Raw genomic sequence first — 17,554 nt, 5'->3', positions numbered from 1 at the left:
GTAAAAACAGATTTTATTCAGTAACTACTGACAGTAGGGGAAAGAGCGGATTCCGACTATGCAGAGGTGACTGGGCATTTTAAAGGAGAATGAGGGAGTGCGGGAGAGAGTGAGGGCACAGGTAAAAACTTACAAAGGGTTGGTCGGTGTAAATGTGATCAGGTTAGCTATGTCTGCTAGCTGGCAATTATCAAGGTTGCAGACTCCCACAGAGACCAAGAGACCGAGGCCTTACCTTCCTGATGATTATATTTCAAAGGAACGGCTTTCAGGTCATTGAGAAAGACACTCCTAATTGCAACAGATACATATATATCTCAAAGAGACTGAAGAAGAATTCACAATTGTAAGCCCTTCTTAGTAAATGCTCTAAGATGGGGAGCCTGGGTGATTCAGTCGTTTAAGCGACCAACTCTGGATTTCTGCTCTGGCCATGGTCTCATGGTTCATGAGACTGAGCCCCGTGTTGGGCTCTGCCCTGACAGCCCGAAGCCTGCTTGGGATTCTGTCTCCCTCTTTCTCTGCCCCTCCACTGCTCACGCTTTCTCTCTCTCTCAAAATTAATAAACTTAAAAAAAAAAAAAAAGTAAATGTTCTAAGAAAGTGAGGGCCTATCCTTAGGTGTTGGGCTAGAACAAACACAAACAGTAAATTCTCCTGGCAGCATTGAGTTTTCTCAAGCAGTTATGGGGAGGGGGGGGAGGGGGAGACACTGGGGTCATACTAAGGTCATGGCTTTATGCTGCTAGAAGCCAAGTTCAAGTTCGGTCATTTCTTGCTGCAGAGGTTTGGACAGAGTCATTACGTGGTGAGAGTTCTGCAATTCTCAGTGCCTATGTAATTCTGTGTTCTTATATTTGTTTCCTTGAATGATAACCAAATATGTGCCTTTCAGTCCCTGGAGGAGCAAACTAGCAATTGCAAGGGATGGGCTCTGAAAGCTGGGCCCACTGGCGGCCAAAACTGAGGGCTGGGCCATAAGTCCTCATTGCTTCCTGTCATTGTCACACTCAATGGATCATAAGATCCTGCAGGCCCTACCTCTACAGTATCTCCTGAAGCTGTCCACTTGTTTCCATATGCACCGTTATCACCTGAGTCTGAGCATCTCTCTCCTGGAGGCCTCTAGTCTCCTCTGCTTCAAGCTCTTCCCCCCCATACAGTCCATTTCCACACAGCAACTGGTGGGCCTTTTAAAATATAGATTTGGGGGGCGCCTGGGTGTCTCAGTCCGTTAAGCGACCGACTTCAGCTCAGGTCATGATCTCGCGGTCCGTGAGCTCGAGCCCCATGTGGGGCTCTGTGCTGACAGCTCAGAGCCTGGAGCCTGCTTCCGATTCTTTGTCTCCTTCTCTCTCTGCCCCTCCCCCGTTCATGTTCTGTCTCAAAAATAAATAAACTTAATAAAATAAATAAAATAAAATAAAATAAAATAAAATAAAATGTAGATTTGGTGGCCATCCTGTAGTGGATGCACATAAGGCACAGTCTAACAAGGTTATGAGCCCTACATCATCTGGCCCCTGCTGGCTTCTCTACCTTCCGCCTCCTGTTCCTCCGCACTTCATTAAGCCCCAGCCTAGTTCACGCCTGATCTTCACACAGCTGTCTCCTTGTTGAAACTCAGGCCAAATGTCACTTGTTCAGAGGCCTTCTCTGACCATCCAATGACCTTCCAAGTCACTGCCTGTCATATCACCCTGTTTTAAATTTTCTTCTCATAGCGCTTATCAAGATCTGAAATTATTTTGTTTATTCCTTCTCTCGCTGTAAAACATGTGCTCTGCGAGGGGGCAGAAAGTTCTCCGTCTAAGGCTATGGACAGGACTTTGAGCAGTTCGTTCAACAGTTATATAAGACCTACTACGTGCCTCACTGAAGCCCTACGTCAGACGAGGTCGCACTCCAGCGGCCCCTGGCCGAACCAGCGTCCATCTGGGGGGGGGGGGGGGGGAGGATGAGGATTGCGATGCCCGCGGCGGTGATCTAAGCCAAAGGGCATTGTCGCTTGTGACGTCAGCGCAAACACGGAGCGCGTCTCCATTGGTCTTTCGAGTTTGGGTGGGGCCCGAGCGCTCCTGGCCCCGCCCCCCCGCCTCTGCCCCTCTCACGCATGCGCCCGGGCCGCAGCCTCGCCGCCGCGCCATTTTGCCGGGGTTTGAATGTGAGGCGGAGCGGCAGGGGTGGGTAGTGCCGGCCACAGTTCGCGGCTGAGATTCCCTTCTCCGTTCCCGTATCCCCAGGAGGTGAGGCGCGGGGCGTGCACGGCCTGGCAGGGTGGCTTCTTGGGACCCAGCTAGGGGAGGGATGCGGCGCTCCTGACACTTCCGAGCGCTGGGAAGCAAGGACCGCGCCTCTGGGCGAGAGCGGAATGCGGGCCCGTGCTTCGGGAGGCGCCCTCGGGCGAGGTCTTTGCCTGCACCGACGGGTCTCTCTTCACCTCACCTCGCGGCGTCCCGAGGCTCGGGCCCACGCCCGGCGGCCCCGGGGCCTGTGAGGGGCGAGGGCCCCCGAGGCGCGGCCTAACGCGAGCTGCCCGAGCGTCCGCCCCTTCCCCTCCAGCGCCGCGCCGATTGGTCGCGCCGCCGCCGGGCCGCTCGGGAAGGCCGCCTCTCATTGGTCGCGCCTGCGCGTCCGTTCTCGTCGCTGCCGGCCACCCGCAACGTGAGCTGAGTGCCGCGGCGAGGCCTGTCCGGCCGGGCTGCTGGGTGAGGGACGGCCGCCGCCCAGACCTTCTCTTGCCCCGACTCACTTTCTGATTTGAAAGGGGGGAACTTTAACTTCCCTGTGCTTCAGTCTCCCCGACCGTAACTGAGCATCGTGATCTCGCTTTGCTGAGCTAAGGAGTATGTCCTAGTCCCTGCACCTGCCCAGCAATGTAGAGTCCAGCTCTTGGGGGGAAACGCGATAATACGGTAGTTCGGAGCATGAGCTTTGGAATTGGAAGGCCTGGGTTCGCTCCAGATTTGGCCTTTCCCTAGGAGTGCAATGCAGGGCTAGTCACTTCATCCCTCGGTGTCTCCCATTTCGTTATGCGCAAAGTGGGTTTGAAAACAATCTGCTTGGTAAAGTGGCTGTGAGAATCCACTCAGTTATTACCGTGGTTTACAGAGTCCCACCTGAAGTGACCGTTGTCCGCCTCTTCCACCCATCTGCTCTTAGCCGCTGTAGCTGTACTGCTGACTTCTGTTTTCTTAAATGTTCCCAGCTCGTGCCCACCGTAAAGCGTTTGGACCTGCCTTTTCGTTTGCTTGAAAATTACCGACCTCTTAGGTTTGCAAGACTGGCTCCCTGTTTCACGCCTCTTACACCTTCTTTGACCAACTTCTCTGAGGGCTTCTTTCTTTCACCTCTTAATAGCATTTATCATTCTCTAGAACTACTTAGAGTTGTTCACTGTCTCTCGGCTGCTGGGCTGTGAACTTCAAGAGCAAGGACCTTGCCTGTCTTTGTTGTTGTGTTCTGGTGATGAGTGCTTGCCACGTGGTATTATTCCTTGGAAGCACAGAAGGGGACTTTTACTCTTGGATCCCACCAGCGTTCTTTTCTCATCCCCTCGCCCCCCACCCCCATACGAAGTTTTTACTTGTGTGTGTGTTTCTCCAGTTTTTGCATAATTCCCGGGACTCTTAGTTCACCCTGTTCTCGCCACCCCGCCCGCCCCAAGACTCTTCCCCTTCTTTCCATCAGTGCAAGGGAATTTTTTCTTCCCATCTGGTTACTTTGATTTCTGCTATTTGGGGGCTGGGACAGAGGTTTCCTACATTTGGTCTTAGCCAAAAGGCTGAGAAGCGGTGGGCGCAGAGGTTTCCTATACAGGATTGGATGGGTTTGAGAGCACTGCTCTAGCTTTGGAATTAATTTGTTCTTTTATTCATTTAATAACTATAGAGCATCCACTTAATCTCTGGGAAGACAGTGAAGAAATAAACATGGACAGGGTCCTTTCCCGTGGAGAGCTTATATCCTAGTGGGAGAAAGAAACAATACAAATAAATGAATTAGATAGTTTCAGATAATGATAAGTGACAGGTGAAGAAGGTGGCATATGAGCTGAGACCAGCCATGGAAAGGTGAGGGGACAGAGGATTCTAGGCAGAGGATATAGAAAGTACAAAGGCTCGAGGATAGGAATAGACTTAGAATATTGGAGGAAAATCCAGCATGCTACAGTAGTGTATGAAGAAAGGAGAGGTGTCCAGGGGCCAGATCATGTAGGCTTTGTAGACAATTACAGAGTTTGGATTTGATTCTAAATGGTATGTTCCTGTGATTAGAAAGCAGAGGGTGGGTCAAAGTGCCTTGGTATGTTCTTGATGTGTGTGTGCCAGATAGTTTTCATTCATTGGAACTCTTTCCCTTTCCCCAGATGTAAGGACTCAGGAATGGTTCTCTAATGTGGAAGAAATATCTAAGGAAAAGGCACAGATCTTGGATCAGCTTATGTCACAGATGTCTGTGAGATGGCCTTGGAAAGCTTTTATTCCAAGTCTTCATCCATAACTGAGGGCCTGTGGGAAGAGGCTAGACTTAGGTCCAGCCATTCATTCAACAAGAAGAACTTGGAATTTAGATAAGTTTCTCATAATTGAGTTACTGTGGCACATGTGTTTTATTTTTTAACTGAATTGGTAAGGATTTCCCAAGATAGTTCTGTGGAAAAACTAAAGCATCGCCCCTTTTTTAAAGGCAAAAGAATGTATTTCCCATTTTTAGTTTGAATCTTTATTTTAAAATCAGTAACAGGGGCGCCTGGGTGGCGCAGTCGGTTAAGCGTCCGACTTCAGCCAGGTCACAATCTCGCGGTCCGTGAGTTCGAGCCCCGCGTCAGGCTCTGGGCTGATGGCTCGGAGCCTGGAGCCTGTTTCCGATTCTGTGTCCCCCTCTCTCTCTGCCCCTCCCCCGTTCATGCTCTGTCTCTCTCTGTCCCAAAAATAAAAAACGTTGAAAAAAAAAATAAATAAAAAAAAATAAAATCAGTAACACTTTCTGTGTTTACATATTGCTGATATTTTAAAAAGTCAAAGTACTTTCACCCGTGGCCAGATTAGGTAGCTTAATTAGACCTTGATTTTGCCCATGTATGGTGAATACCTATGGAGTATTCTCTAAAATTACCTTATTTGTCATGCTTTCCCAAATCAGGGCTAAGCTTATAATTTGGTTTTATAGACATTATCATTAAGGAGATACAAAAAGGGTTTGTTGATAAATATTTAGTTCCTTAACTAATACTAAATTGTAGAGTCTGTGTAGTATTTTGACTTTTAGGGATTGTTGCATGTATGTTTGTATATCTCCCCTGTCCCCAATGCACACTTTTTTAAAGTTTATTTTATTTTGAGAGAGAGAGTGCATTGGGGAGGGGCAGAGAGAGAGAATCCCAAGCAGGCTATGTGCTGTCAGTTCTGAGCCCAGATCAAGAGTTGGTTGCTCTGCCAATTGAACCACGCTGGTGGCCTCCCCGCCCCCACTTTTTTTTTTCACTTACAAATAGTCGTATTTTAGTACCTCAACTTTGTCATTTTAGGGTCATTCTATCATGTGGTCTTAGAATCAGTTTTCCCCACCTCTTATTTTTCACAGTCAATTGACCAGAACAAACGTGTGAAATGATAATGCTTTTGATGGAAAAATCAAGGGAATGTAGCTTTTGAAAATAGTATAAGAAATACATATTAGGTATTTATCACTATTGTAAAGCTCTAGGGAAATTGAAATGAACAAAACACAAAGCTCCTACTCTCATGGAACCTAGAGTCTAGGGAAGAGAGAAGCACAGTGAACAAGAAAGCAAAGTAATATGGCCTATAATATTTGGGAATTTGGAGCTTGGAAAAATAGAATAAGGGAATGGAGAGTGACTAATGTGGGTGCTCTTTTAGATAGGATGGTCCAGGAACTTATCTCTGAAAAGAGACAACCTTGGAAAAAGACCTGAGTGAAGTGGGCAGTGAGCCATGCAGCTCTCCAGAGGCAGAGCTGTTCAGGCAGGGAGGACGGTAAGTGCAGAATCCTGAAACAAAAGTATGAACACTGACATAATATGAACAGTAATATAGGACAGATCTCAAATTCACTTTTTTAAAGAATTTATTTTTTTCTTTTTTTAAAATTATTTTTAATGTTTATTTATTTTTGAGAGAGAGAGACACACACACAAAGGATGACACAGGCTCTGCACTGTCAACGCAAAGCTCAATGTGGGGCTCGAACTCGCTAACCATGAGATCATGACCTGAGCCGTAAGTCAGACACTTAACTGACTGAGCCACCCAGGAACCCCATTAATTTATTTTTTTAATTTACATTCAAGTTAGCGTATAGTGCAACAGTGATTTCAGGAGTAGATTCCTTAGTGCCCCTTACCTGTTTAGCCCATCCCCCCACCCACAGCCCCTCCAGTAACCCTCTGTTCTCTGTATTTAAGAGTCTCTTATGTTTTGTCCCCCTCCGTTTTTATATTATTTTTGCTTCCTTTCCCTTATGTTCATCTGTTCTGTGTTTTAAAGTCCTCATATGAGTGAAATCATATGATATTTGTCTTTCTCTGACTAATTTAGCTTAGCATAATACCCTCTAGTTCCATCTACGTAGTTGCAGATGGCAAGACTTCCTTCTTTTTGATTGCCGACTAATGCTCCATTGTATGTATGTGTGTGTATACACACACACCACATCTTCTTTATCCATTCATCTATCAATGGATATTTGGGCTCTTTTCATACTTTGGCTATTGTTGATAGTGCTGCCATAAACATGGGGGTGCGTGTTTCCCTTCGAAACAGCATACCTGTATCCCTTGGATAAATACCTAGTAGTGCAATTGCTTGTTGTAAGGTAGTTCTATTTTTAATTCTTTGAGGAACCTCCATACTGTTTTCCAGAGCGGCTGCACCAGTTTGCATTCCCACCAACAGTGCAAAAGAGATCCTCTTTCTCCACATCCTCACCAGCATCTGTTGTTGCCTCAGTTGTTAATGAGCCATTCTGACAGGTGTGAGGTGGTATCTCATAGTGGTTTTGATTTGTATTTCCCTGATGATGAGTGGTATTGAGCATTTTTTCATGTGTCGATTGGCCATCTGCATGTCTTCTTTGGAGAAGTGTCTATTCATGTTTTTTGCCCATTTCTTCACTGGATTATTTGTTTTTTGGGTGTTGAGTTTGATAAGTTTTTTATAGATTTTGGATAGTAACCCTTTATCTGATATGTCGTTTTCAAGTATCTCCTCCCATTCCGTCGCTTGCCTTTTAGTTTTGCTGATTGTTTCCTTCGCTGTGCAGAAGCTTTTTATTTTGATGAGGTCCCAATAGTTCGTTTTTGCTTTTGTTTCCCTTGTCTCAGAGATGCGTTGAGTAAGAAGTTGTCATGGCCAAAGTCAAAGAGGTTTTTGTCTGCTTTCTCCTCAAGGATTTTGATGGCTTCTTGTCTTAACATTTAGGTCTTCATCCATTTTGAGTTTATTTTTGTGTATGGTGTCAGAAAGTGGTTCAGGTCCATTTTTCTGCATGTCGCTGTCCAGTTTTGCCAGCACCACTTGCTGAAGAGACTGTCTTTATTCCCTTGGATATTCTTTCTTGCTTTGTCAAAGATTAGTTGGCTGTACGTTTGTGGGTCCATTTCTGGGTTCTCTATTCTGTTCCATTGATGTGAGTGTCTGTTTTTGTGCCAGTACCATACTGTCTTGATGATTACAGCTTTGTAATACAGCTTGAAGTCTGTCGGATTCACTTCTTCCTTGAAACACTTTTAAGTGAACAGAAACGAATTATGGTGGGTAAGTTGGTCATGTAACTGAATTCCTATGTTGTTGGGGTTCCTCATAACTGATCCTTGAAGAATAGTCTCTAATCCATACCGGAACTCCTGTTTTAGCTAGTTGACTGACATTGACTCATCCTTTAGTTCATGCAACAAATGCTTACTGAATATCTTCTATGTGCCAGGCAGTGGTAAAAGTCCTGGGCTTACAGAGACAAGACATACAAAGTCCCTGCCCTAAGGAGCTTACAAATAAGGGTAGCAGTTACATTAAAGATACTTAAAAAAAGCAAAAAAGCTATTTCAGATGATGTTACTGCTGTTAATAGTGTAGATGATAGTGATGGAAGGCCTTTTTAAGAAGTTGATGGTGGGCTGACAGCTGAATGATGCCCAGTATCAGATTAGAAGGAAGAGCATTATTACAGGCATGGAGAACTGTCTTGGCTGGTTCAAGCAACAGAGGGAAGGCTTTGTGGCTTGAGCACAGAGCCAAAAGGAAGGTAGGTGAGGTTGACAGGTGTCAGATTGCATAAGACTTTGCCATGGTAAAGAGTTTGGATTTTTAATTCAGATAAATTATGAGGAATCTAAGAGATTTTGGTTGTGATATGTACAGTGCTATAGGAACATAATGAAGAAAGTTAGTGAAATGCAAAATTATTGGGGAGTGTATTAAACTCAACAGAATAGATCCAATTAATCTCTAATCCTCCCAACACACACACACAGTTTCTAACATGCTGCCTTGCGTAAATCTCAAAAAGGTAGGACAAATTTGTGTGATAGAAAAAGATGAGTTTTGTTTCGTATTTTTTAAGCTCGTGTATACTGACGTAAATAATTTTGCTTGGCAACAGCCAACTTTCATGATTTCATAACAGATCGAGCATTTCAACACAAAAAAGAATGGGAAATAAATTGATTAAATCACATGTTGCAAAGTTTTATATAATGAAGTAGTTCTGTGGCCAAGTAATGAGGGGGAACTCTGGGTTAAACAACATTAACCTGATAACTTACTGCTTCAGTTCCTGAAGACTTTAAGGTGAATCTCCAAAAGAGGATTATAATGTATAGCATTTGCCAAACTATTTTTTTGTAAGATTTTATTTTTAAGGATCTCTTGACCTCACAGCCCTTAGATCAAGAGTCACATGCTCCACCGACTATGAGCCGGCCAGGCACCCCTACCTTTTCCAAACTTTTGATATAAAACCCAGAAAGGGTGGCCTCTCAAATTGTGTGTATGGTTGAGTAGGACTTAATATTCATGCCATGGAGTGTTTTGCCCTGGGTCAAAAGAAGTGAATGGATTGGTGGGCAAATCTAGAACAGTCAGAATATTGGCTTCCCTTATGATAAAAATGTTTCCAGTTTCTAATAAGGAGAATACAGATAGTTTCAAACAAATATTCTCCTTAGAAGGTTGTGGTTTCTGGCTGTGGAGGTATAAGCTGCACAGGCACAGCATTAATTATAGCCCTTTGTCTATCTGTTTCCTTTCCTTCCTCCCTCCCTTCCTCCTCCTTTCTTCCTTTCTCCCTTCCTCAACATGTCCTGTCTATTGCCATTCCCAGTGCTTCCATTCTAGGTCAGGCTTCTGTCATTATTTCTTCCACCTGAGAGATAAGATAGCCTTGGTAGGAAGAGAGTAGACCTATAGAGTCAGACTGATTTGAATTTGATTTTTTTTTTTAAGTTTATTTATTTTGAGAGAGAGCAGGAGCGAACAGGGGAGGTGCAGAGAGAGAGAGGGAGAGAGAGAATCCCAAGCAGGTTTGCGCTGTCAGCACAGACCCTGACACAGGGCTCAAACTCATGAACTGCAGGATCATGACCTGATCCGAAACCAAGAGCCGTTCACGTAACCAACCAAGCCACCCAGGCGTTCCTGAATCTGATTTTTATTAACTGTGTGTGACTTGGGGCACGTTAATCTCTCTGAGTCTTCTTGTATGTAAAATGCTTATATGAAATGATATGAAGCATACAAAAACATTTAGCATTGTGCCTGGTTCATAGATTGTGGTCCATAGCATTGTGCCTGGTTCATAGATGTGCCTGGTTCATAGATTGTCCCGTTTAAAAAAAAAAAAAAAAAAAAGTATCCTAACAGATATTCACTTGTTCCCTTCAGCTCCATTCCGGAAACCATTACCAGCCCAAAGTTCATATACTCCACTCTCATTAAGTTTTGACCCATTTCAAAAAAACCGTAGTGGCTTCCTATTGTACATTAAATCATGTAACTCTTCAGCTAAGTCTTAAGGATCTAATAATATGATCTGATCTCAGCCTCCAATTCCACTGTTCCCCAAAGGAGCTATGTAGCTTCCTGTTTGTTACTTTGCTCACACTAGTTCTTGTGTTGGATGGGTCTTCATTCTGTTTTGCCTTTCCAGTTCTATGTATCCTTCAAGTTCAACTCAAGACTCAGCCTCTTGGAAATCTTGGCCCACATGGAAATGTAGGCCAAGTGACTCTCTTGTTAACAACCTCCTAACAGTTAAGTTTTTGTGTGACTGATTTGGCACCTCTACTCCAGGGGACAAATGTGTTTCAGGCTTTCTTTTTGGATGCACATACTGTGGATTATGCAACTTTCTCTGTGGGATGTGGGGTAGCACTCTGCAAACACGTTAGTGTTTCTTAAGTAAGACAAATTTTTATACAAAGTAAGATATTTTATTTATAGCCTCAGGCAGTTTGGGCCAGGTTTTGCTGCTAAATGAGTTTGCCACAAACTTAAAAAACAACAACAAAAAAAACCTTTCAGTTTATAGATTTTTGGATTTCAAAACTGCAGGAAAGGGATTAGTTTGTAGCTGGAATCACAGTTGTGTCTTGTCTTCCAACTAATATATAAGCTCCATTGAGAGCCTAAATTTACCTGTGACAAGGTCATTTTAAAAAGACAACAAAATTTTATTTACTTACTTTTTAATGTTTATTTACTATTAGTGAGAGAGCGCGAGCAGGGGAGGAGAGAGAAAAGGGGACAGGATCTGAAGGGAGCTCTATGCTGATAGCAGAGGGCCCTGTGCAGAGCTAAAACTCACAAACTGAGATCATGACCTGAGCCAAAGTCGGATGCTTACCTGATTGAGCCACCTAGGTCCCCTTAAAAATGCCATAAAATTTTAATAACTTTCTGATTGTAAGTGTAATACATATAGGTAGTTCTGTAGGATATCAGGAAAATCTAAAAGAATATGAAGAGAACAAAAATGTCCGGTGTTCATCACATAGACATTTATCACTGTTTACATTTTGGAGTGTCTTTTTCTATAGATGGGGGTATGTATACATTTTTTAAAGATTTTAAGTAATCTCTGTACCCAGTGTGAGGCTCGAACTTAAAACCCTGCACCCTGAGATCAAAAGTTGCACACTCTATCAACTGAGCCAGCCAGCCACCCCTAAATTTTTCTTTTTACATAGTTTGAATTGTGGTGTATTTGACTTTTTTTCCACTTAGCTTAATTACATTTTACAAAAATTATTACATACTTAATTTTTTTCTTCTTTGTTCTAGAAGCTCCAAATTTAGTTAGGTGCATGGTTGCCTTGAAAAGGAGACATTTCCTAAGTTCCTGGGAGCTAGTGTGACTTTTTCCCTAAAGCTGGGTCCTGGGATCTAAGCAGAAGTGCAGTTTTAAAAAATAACTATTGAAGTATAACTTACTGTGAGTTCATGTGAAGTGTACTTTTTGGTGAGTGTCATTAATAATTGTATACAGTTGTGCATCTGTCACCACCATCTCATCAGCACGGTTTTAGAACATTTTTTATCGCCCCAGAAAGTTCTGTCATTTTGCACTTAATTTTACCTACTCAGCAACAACCCGGAGACCACAGAGTCCTCTTTTATAGCATTCTCAAGCTTTTTGTTTATGGAGAATGATGTGTGCACGCACTCACCCTTATAATCTGTATATATGTGCTGTTTTTTCTGTCTGTATTTCTTTTTTTTTTTTTTAATTTTTTTTTTCAACGTTTATTTATTTTTGGGACAGAGAGAGACAGAGCATGAACGGGGGAGGGGCAGAGAGAGAGGGAGACACAGAATCGGAAACAGGCTCCAGGCTCTGAGCCATCAGCCCAGAGCCCGACGCGGGGCTCGAACTCACGGACCGCGAGATCGTGACCTGGCTGAAGTGGGACGCTTAACTGACTGCGCCACCCAGGCGCCCCCCAAAAAAGTTTTTTTTAATGTTTATTTATTTTTGAAGGAGAGAGAGAGAGACAGAGCAAGAGCAGGGGAGGGGCAGAGAGAGAGGGAGACACAGAATCTGAAGCAGGCTCCAGACTCTGAGCTGTCAGCACAGAGCTGGATGTGGGGCTTGAACTCACGAGCTGTGAGATCATGATCTGAGCTGAAGTCAGATGCTTAACTGAGCCACTCAGGTGCCCTTACAGATTTTTTTTTTTTTTTTTTTTTTTTGTCATTAGAACTTTGTTTTTCTTACATAGGCTCTGTGCCCAACATGGGGCTTGAAACTTATGACCCCAAGATAAAGAGTCCCATGCTCTACCGACTGAGCCAGCCAGCTGCCCCACAATACAGTATTGTTTGTTTGTTTATCTATTTTAGTAATTTCTGCACCCATTGTGGTGCTTGAACACACAAGCCCAAGATCAAGAGTTCCATATTCCCGCAACTGAGCTGGTCAGGTGCCCCCTATATTATTAATTATTGTCACCATGCTATACATTATGTCCTCATGACTTACTTATAACTGGAATTTTGTACATTTTGACCCTCTTCACCCATTTCATACACCCCTAAGCCCCACCTCTGGTAACCACCATTTGGTTCTCTATATGTGTGAGCTCTGGTGTGTTTTGTTTGTTTAAATTTTAAATTCCACATTAAAGTAATCATACGGTATTTATCTTTCTCTGACTTATTTCACTTAGCATAATGCCCTCAAGGTCCGTCCAGGGCGCACATGGCTGGCTCAGGGCATGCAACTCTTGATCTTGGGGTCATGAGTTCAACCTCTATGTTGGGCATAGAGCCTAATTAAAAAAAAAAATCCATCCGTTTTGTCACAAGTGGCAGGGTTACCCTTTTTATGGCTGAATAATATTCCATTGTATACACATTATCACATTTTCTGTAGCCATTTATCCAGTGATGAACACTTAGGTTATTTCCCTGTCTTGCCTGCTGTAAAAAAAAAAAAAAAAATGCTGCCGTGAACATAGAGGTGCAGATATCTTTTTGAATTAATGTTTTCACTTCCTTTGAGAAATACCCAGAAGTGGAATTTCTGGATCACATGATCTGTGATAGTTCTTTTTTTAATTTTTTGAGGAATCTCCATACTATTTTCCACAGTGGTTTCACCAGTTTACATTCCCACCAGCCATGCACAAAGCTTCCCTTTTCTCCACATCCTCATCAACACTTGTTATCTCTTGTCTTTTTGATGATTGCTATTCTAACAGGTGTGAGGTAATGTCTCATTGTGGTTTTGATTTGCATTTTACTGATGATTAGTGAAGTTGAGAACCTTTTCATGTAACCGTTGGCCATCTCTGTGGCTTGGAAAAATGTCTGTTCAGATTTTCCGCCCATTTTTTACTCTGATTTTTTTTCTTTTTTTTTTTTTTTTGCTTTTGAGTTGTGTGGGTTTTTTTTATTTTTTTATTTTTTTTAATGTTTATTATTTTTGAGAGAGAGAGACAGAGACAGCAAGCAGGGGAGGGGCAGATAGACAGGGAGACACAGAATCAGAAGCAGGCTCCAGGCTCTGAGCTGCCAGCACAGAGCCTGATGCGGGGCTGGAACTCACTGACTGCGAGATCACGACTTGAGCCGAAATCGACGGCTTAACCGACTGAGCCACCCAGGCACCCTGAGTTGTGTGGGTTTTTAAAAATATATTTTGGATATTAACCTCTTATCAGATATATGATTTGCAAATAATTGCTCCCATTTGGTAGGCTGCCTTTTCTATTTTGATGGTTTCCTTTGCTGTGCAGAAGCTTTTTAGTTTGATGTAGTCCCACTTGCTTATCTTTGCTTTTAGTGTAGAAGGTTCCTTTTTAATCATAATAATAGCTGTCATCCTCTGAACCCCAGCGTTCTCTCCCCAGGTACAGATTCTTAGCATCTGGTTTGTTGTCAGTGCTTGTGATTGCATGTTGTGCACAAAGAAATTTATTCTAGTTTCTTTAATCTCAGAACTCTTTATGGGATCCTTACTTCTTAAAATTATAATTTCTTATGGTGGCCCCTTTTATTTATTTTTTTTAACGTTTATTTTTGAGAGGGAGAGAGACAGGTGCTAGCAGGGGAGGGGCAGAGAGAGAGGGAGACACAGAATCTGAAGCAGGCTCCAGGCTCCAGTTGAAAGCACAGAGCCTGACATTGGTCTCCATCCCATGAACTGTGAGATCATGACCTGAGCCAAAGTCGGACACTTAACCGACTGAGCCACCCAGGCACCCCTATGGTGGGCCTTTTTATTTTTTATTTTTTATTTATTTATTTTTTTAATTTTTTTTAAGTTTATTTATTTTTGAAACAGAGAGAGCATGAACAGGGGTGGGTCAGAGAGAGAGGGAGACACAGAATCGGAAGCAGGCTCCAGGCTCTGAGCTGTCAGCACAGAGCCCAACGCGGGGCTCGAACTCATGGACCACGAGATCATGACCCGAGCTGAAGTCAGACACTCAACCGACTGAGCCACCCAGGCGCCCCATGGTGGGCCTTTTTTTAAACTCTTGTCTGCCCTTTTTTGTAGCATTAAATCTAATAAATGTTATGTGACTTTGATCAATTATTCAGCTTTGTTTTTCTGCACCTTCTTTTTTTACTTTGTGGTATGTATATTCTTCATCTCAAAATTAGCTAACCATTTTCAAAAAAGCCCATTATCTTCTGGAACCTTGTCTGAGCTGAGTCAGGCTTATATAGCCCATACCTTAAAATGTAACAAATGGATGACCTTCAGAGAGGGAAGACCCATAGTACAAAAGTACTCTTTTATGTAAATCACTATGTCCCAATGTGACCAATTTACCAAACCTCATTTTTTGTTTTAGGTTCTATGGCAATGGAGCTCAGCGATGCAAATTTGCAAACGCTAACAGAATATTTAAAGAAAACTCTTGATCCGGATCCTGCCATCAGACGTCCAGGTAAAGAGAATAGATGTTTTGTGGTTTGATCTATTCTTTAAGAACAGGTGAGGAAAATTTTGCGTAATCTACCTGTATTTGTCAGTTAAAAAAAAAAAAAAAGATTTACACTTTGATTTTCAGGCATAGTTTCTTTTTCATTCTCCAGCTATAAAGTAGATGGTTGGCTGCTTATAGCTGCTGTAATGTATGGTGATGGGTGTTTTTGGTTTGGTTTTGTTTTTTGAGTAAAATCTCTTTTATTTGGTGTCTTGGATTAAAAAGCACTGTGTCCAGAATACCTTGTCCCTTCACCTTTCTGAAAATCCCCACATTTGCCAGTTTTAGAGAGATAATAATTAGGGCACAGAGATGAAAGTTAATTGCCTAAAAAGTGATTAATTAAATCAGGTAATGAGACAGTCTCATAATCCCCATGTTGAGTTTGATTTAATTAATACATTTTAAGACCAAGGTTCCTCTCTTCTGTTTTTGACCAGTTTCTGTTAGAAATTTAGTATAAGCTTAGATTTTCTTTTAAGTTTATTTATTTTGAGAGAGAGAAAGAGAGAGAGTGAGTGCCTGTCAAGTGCAGGGGAGGCAGAGAGAGAGAGGGAGAGAGAGAATCCCAAGCAGGCTCTGCACGGAGTGCTGGACCAATGCGGGGCTTGAACTCCTGAACCGCGGGAGATCATGACCTGACCCAAAGTCAGACAAGAGAGATCAAGAGTTGGATGCTTAACCCTGTAAGCCACCCAAGTGCCCCTAAGCTTGGAATTGTAAACTCAGATGCCCATAGGAGTCAGATGTGAAGGTAAATGATGGAGGCAGGCCAAGTGGGGACTGGTAATATGTGACTTACATACCTTGATTAAGGGCTTTTGGGATGAGCTCTTTGGGGGGATTCAAACCAGTTTTGCTGGATCAGATTTCCAGCTTTGCTTCAAAAATAAAAGACGTTTCTGTGAAGTGTGCAATGTCCTCATTTTTAAATGATAGCATCTGAGTTCAGAAAATTAAAATACCGTGCAGAAAAAGCAAACTACTTCTGAGAGCCAGATGTCTCTTGTGGGAGGGGTAGTAAGTTGATGGTTCTCAATGTAAGCCTTATTAAAACCAGGTATGCTCATCCCACTTCTGCAGAACATACTAACGTGCATGCTCAGAAAGAGGCTTTTAGCATGGCCTCACAAAGAAATGAGTGAGTGAGTGCATGTGTGTATGTGTGTGTGTTGAAGATTTATGTTCTGTAAAATAAGTAGAATTGTAAACATGTTAATACATCCATTCTCTTCTAGGATAGCCTTGTGATTTCTGAGAGGGAAAATTGTGGTTTTCCCCATTAGTGCTTAAAGAAGTAATGTGTTCTTGGAGGAAGGAAAATTAATGGCTGTAATCTTCTTAGACTTTCCCAGAAAGCCTCTGCAAACCCTGTCTGTTGAAAATGATTTTTAATAATTGTGTGTTTGTAAGGTGAGGTGGTTACTGTTTTACGATTCCAGGGACAGAGTGTAGGAATAAATTGATATTTTCTGGAAAAGAGTTACGAACATAGCATTTCTCAGGTTGTACTAGACCAACTCAACATCTTTAGAAAATGATCTGGAGGTTGAAATGTGTAGCGGATCTCAGCTTATAGATAGCACTGTGCTCCTTTGGTTCTTGAGATGAGACTGGTATGGATGAACTGGAAGACAGTTTGAGGCTCTTTGAGTGTGTAGAAACATGTCGTTGTAAATATTTTGTGAGCAAGTTGAAGGAAATGAGCACAGAAATAACTTGACTTAAACTCATGAGATTTCTTTCAGGGTATTGATTTCAATTTAAGAAAGAGATCTGGCAATTTATATGGGCTTTCCCCAGAGCATGGATACAGTGTGTTGCCCTGTGGGCAGTGCTAACCACTGAGAGGAAACAGCCAAAGCCTTCCAGACTCCTACAAAACCATAGTGTGTCCCTCTTGAAAATCATTTTCCAGTTCATTTTATTTATTAATGTTTTTATTTTTGAGAGAGAGAGAGAGAGAGAGAGAGAGAGAGAGAGAGAGAGAGAGAGAGAGAGAGAGAGAGTGAGTGAGCTTGGGAGGGGCAAAGAGAGGGAGACACAGAATCCAAAGCAGGCTCCAGGCTATGAGCTGTCAGCACAGAACCCAACATGGGGCTCAAACTCACGAACTGTGAGTCCATGACCTGAGCCAAAGTCGGACATTTAACTGACTGAGTCACCCAGGCGCCCCAACATTTTCCAGTTTACCATTCCTCATCTTTTTTTTTTTTTTTGAGAGAGAATGAGAGAGAAGAGAGAGCGTGCACGTGTGAGTAGGAGCGGGGTAGAAGGGGAGAGAGAGAATCTTAAGCAGGCTCTATGTCCAGTGCTGAGCCTGATGCAGTGTTCCACTGACTGTGAGATCATGACCTGAGTTGACTCTCAGCTTACTGAGCCACCCAGGTGCCCCCTAGCATTCCTCATCTTTTATTTTTTATTAAAAAAAAAAAAATGTTTTTAACGGTTTTATTCAGTTTTGAGAGACAGAATGTGAGCAGGGGAGGGGCGGAGAGAGAGGGAGAAACAATCTGAAGCAGGCTCCAGGCTCTGAGCTGTCAGCACAGAGCCCGATGTGGGGCTCAAACCCATGAACCATAAGATCATGACCTG

The 17,554-nt window shown here is 42.9% G+C and overlaps 1 protein-coding gene across 2 annotated transcripts in view; it reads left to right on the top strand.

Moving 5' to 3' along the window:
- The first annotated feature begins 2,092 nt into the window (after positions 1-2,092).
- CSE1L (chromosome segregation 1 like) overlaps positions 2,093-17,554 on the top strand; it is a 46,735-nt gene continuing 31,273 nt past the window's right edge. Inside the window, exons 1-3 of one of the 2 annotated variants that reach the window (XM_045053510.1) lie at positions 2,144-2,246; positions 5,886-6,002; positions 14,825-14,920. In XM_045053510.1, coding sequence (XP_044909445.1) covers positions 14,830-14,920 — 91 coding nt within the window. In that variant the 5' untranslated portion in view covers positions 2,144-2,246; positions 5,886-6,002; positions 14,825-14,829. Of the gene's footprint in view, positions 2,247-5,885; positions 6,003-14,824; positions 14,921-17,554 lie in introns of both variants that reach the window. The other variant, XM_006929678.5, reaches the window with a different exon arrangement.

The sequence above is a fragment of the Felis catus genome, chromosome A3 (genome assembly GCF_018350175.1).
Source record: "Felis catus isolate Fca126 chromosome A3, F.catus_Fca126_mat1.0, whole genome shotgun sequence".
NCBI lineage: Eukaryota > Metazoa > Chordata > Mammalia > Carnivora > Felidae > Felis > Felis catus.
The sequence above is the reverse complement of the archived record's forward strand: the minus strand, read 5'-3'. Positions and strand labels throughout refer to the sequence as shown.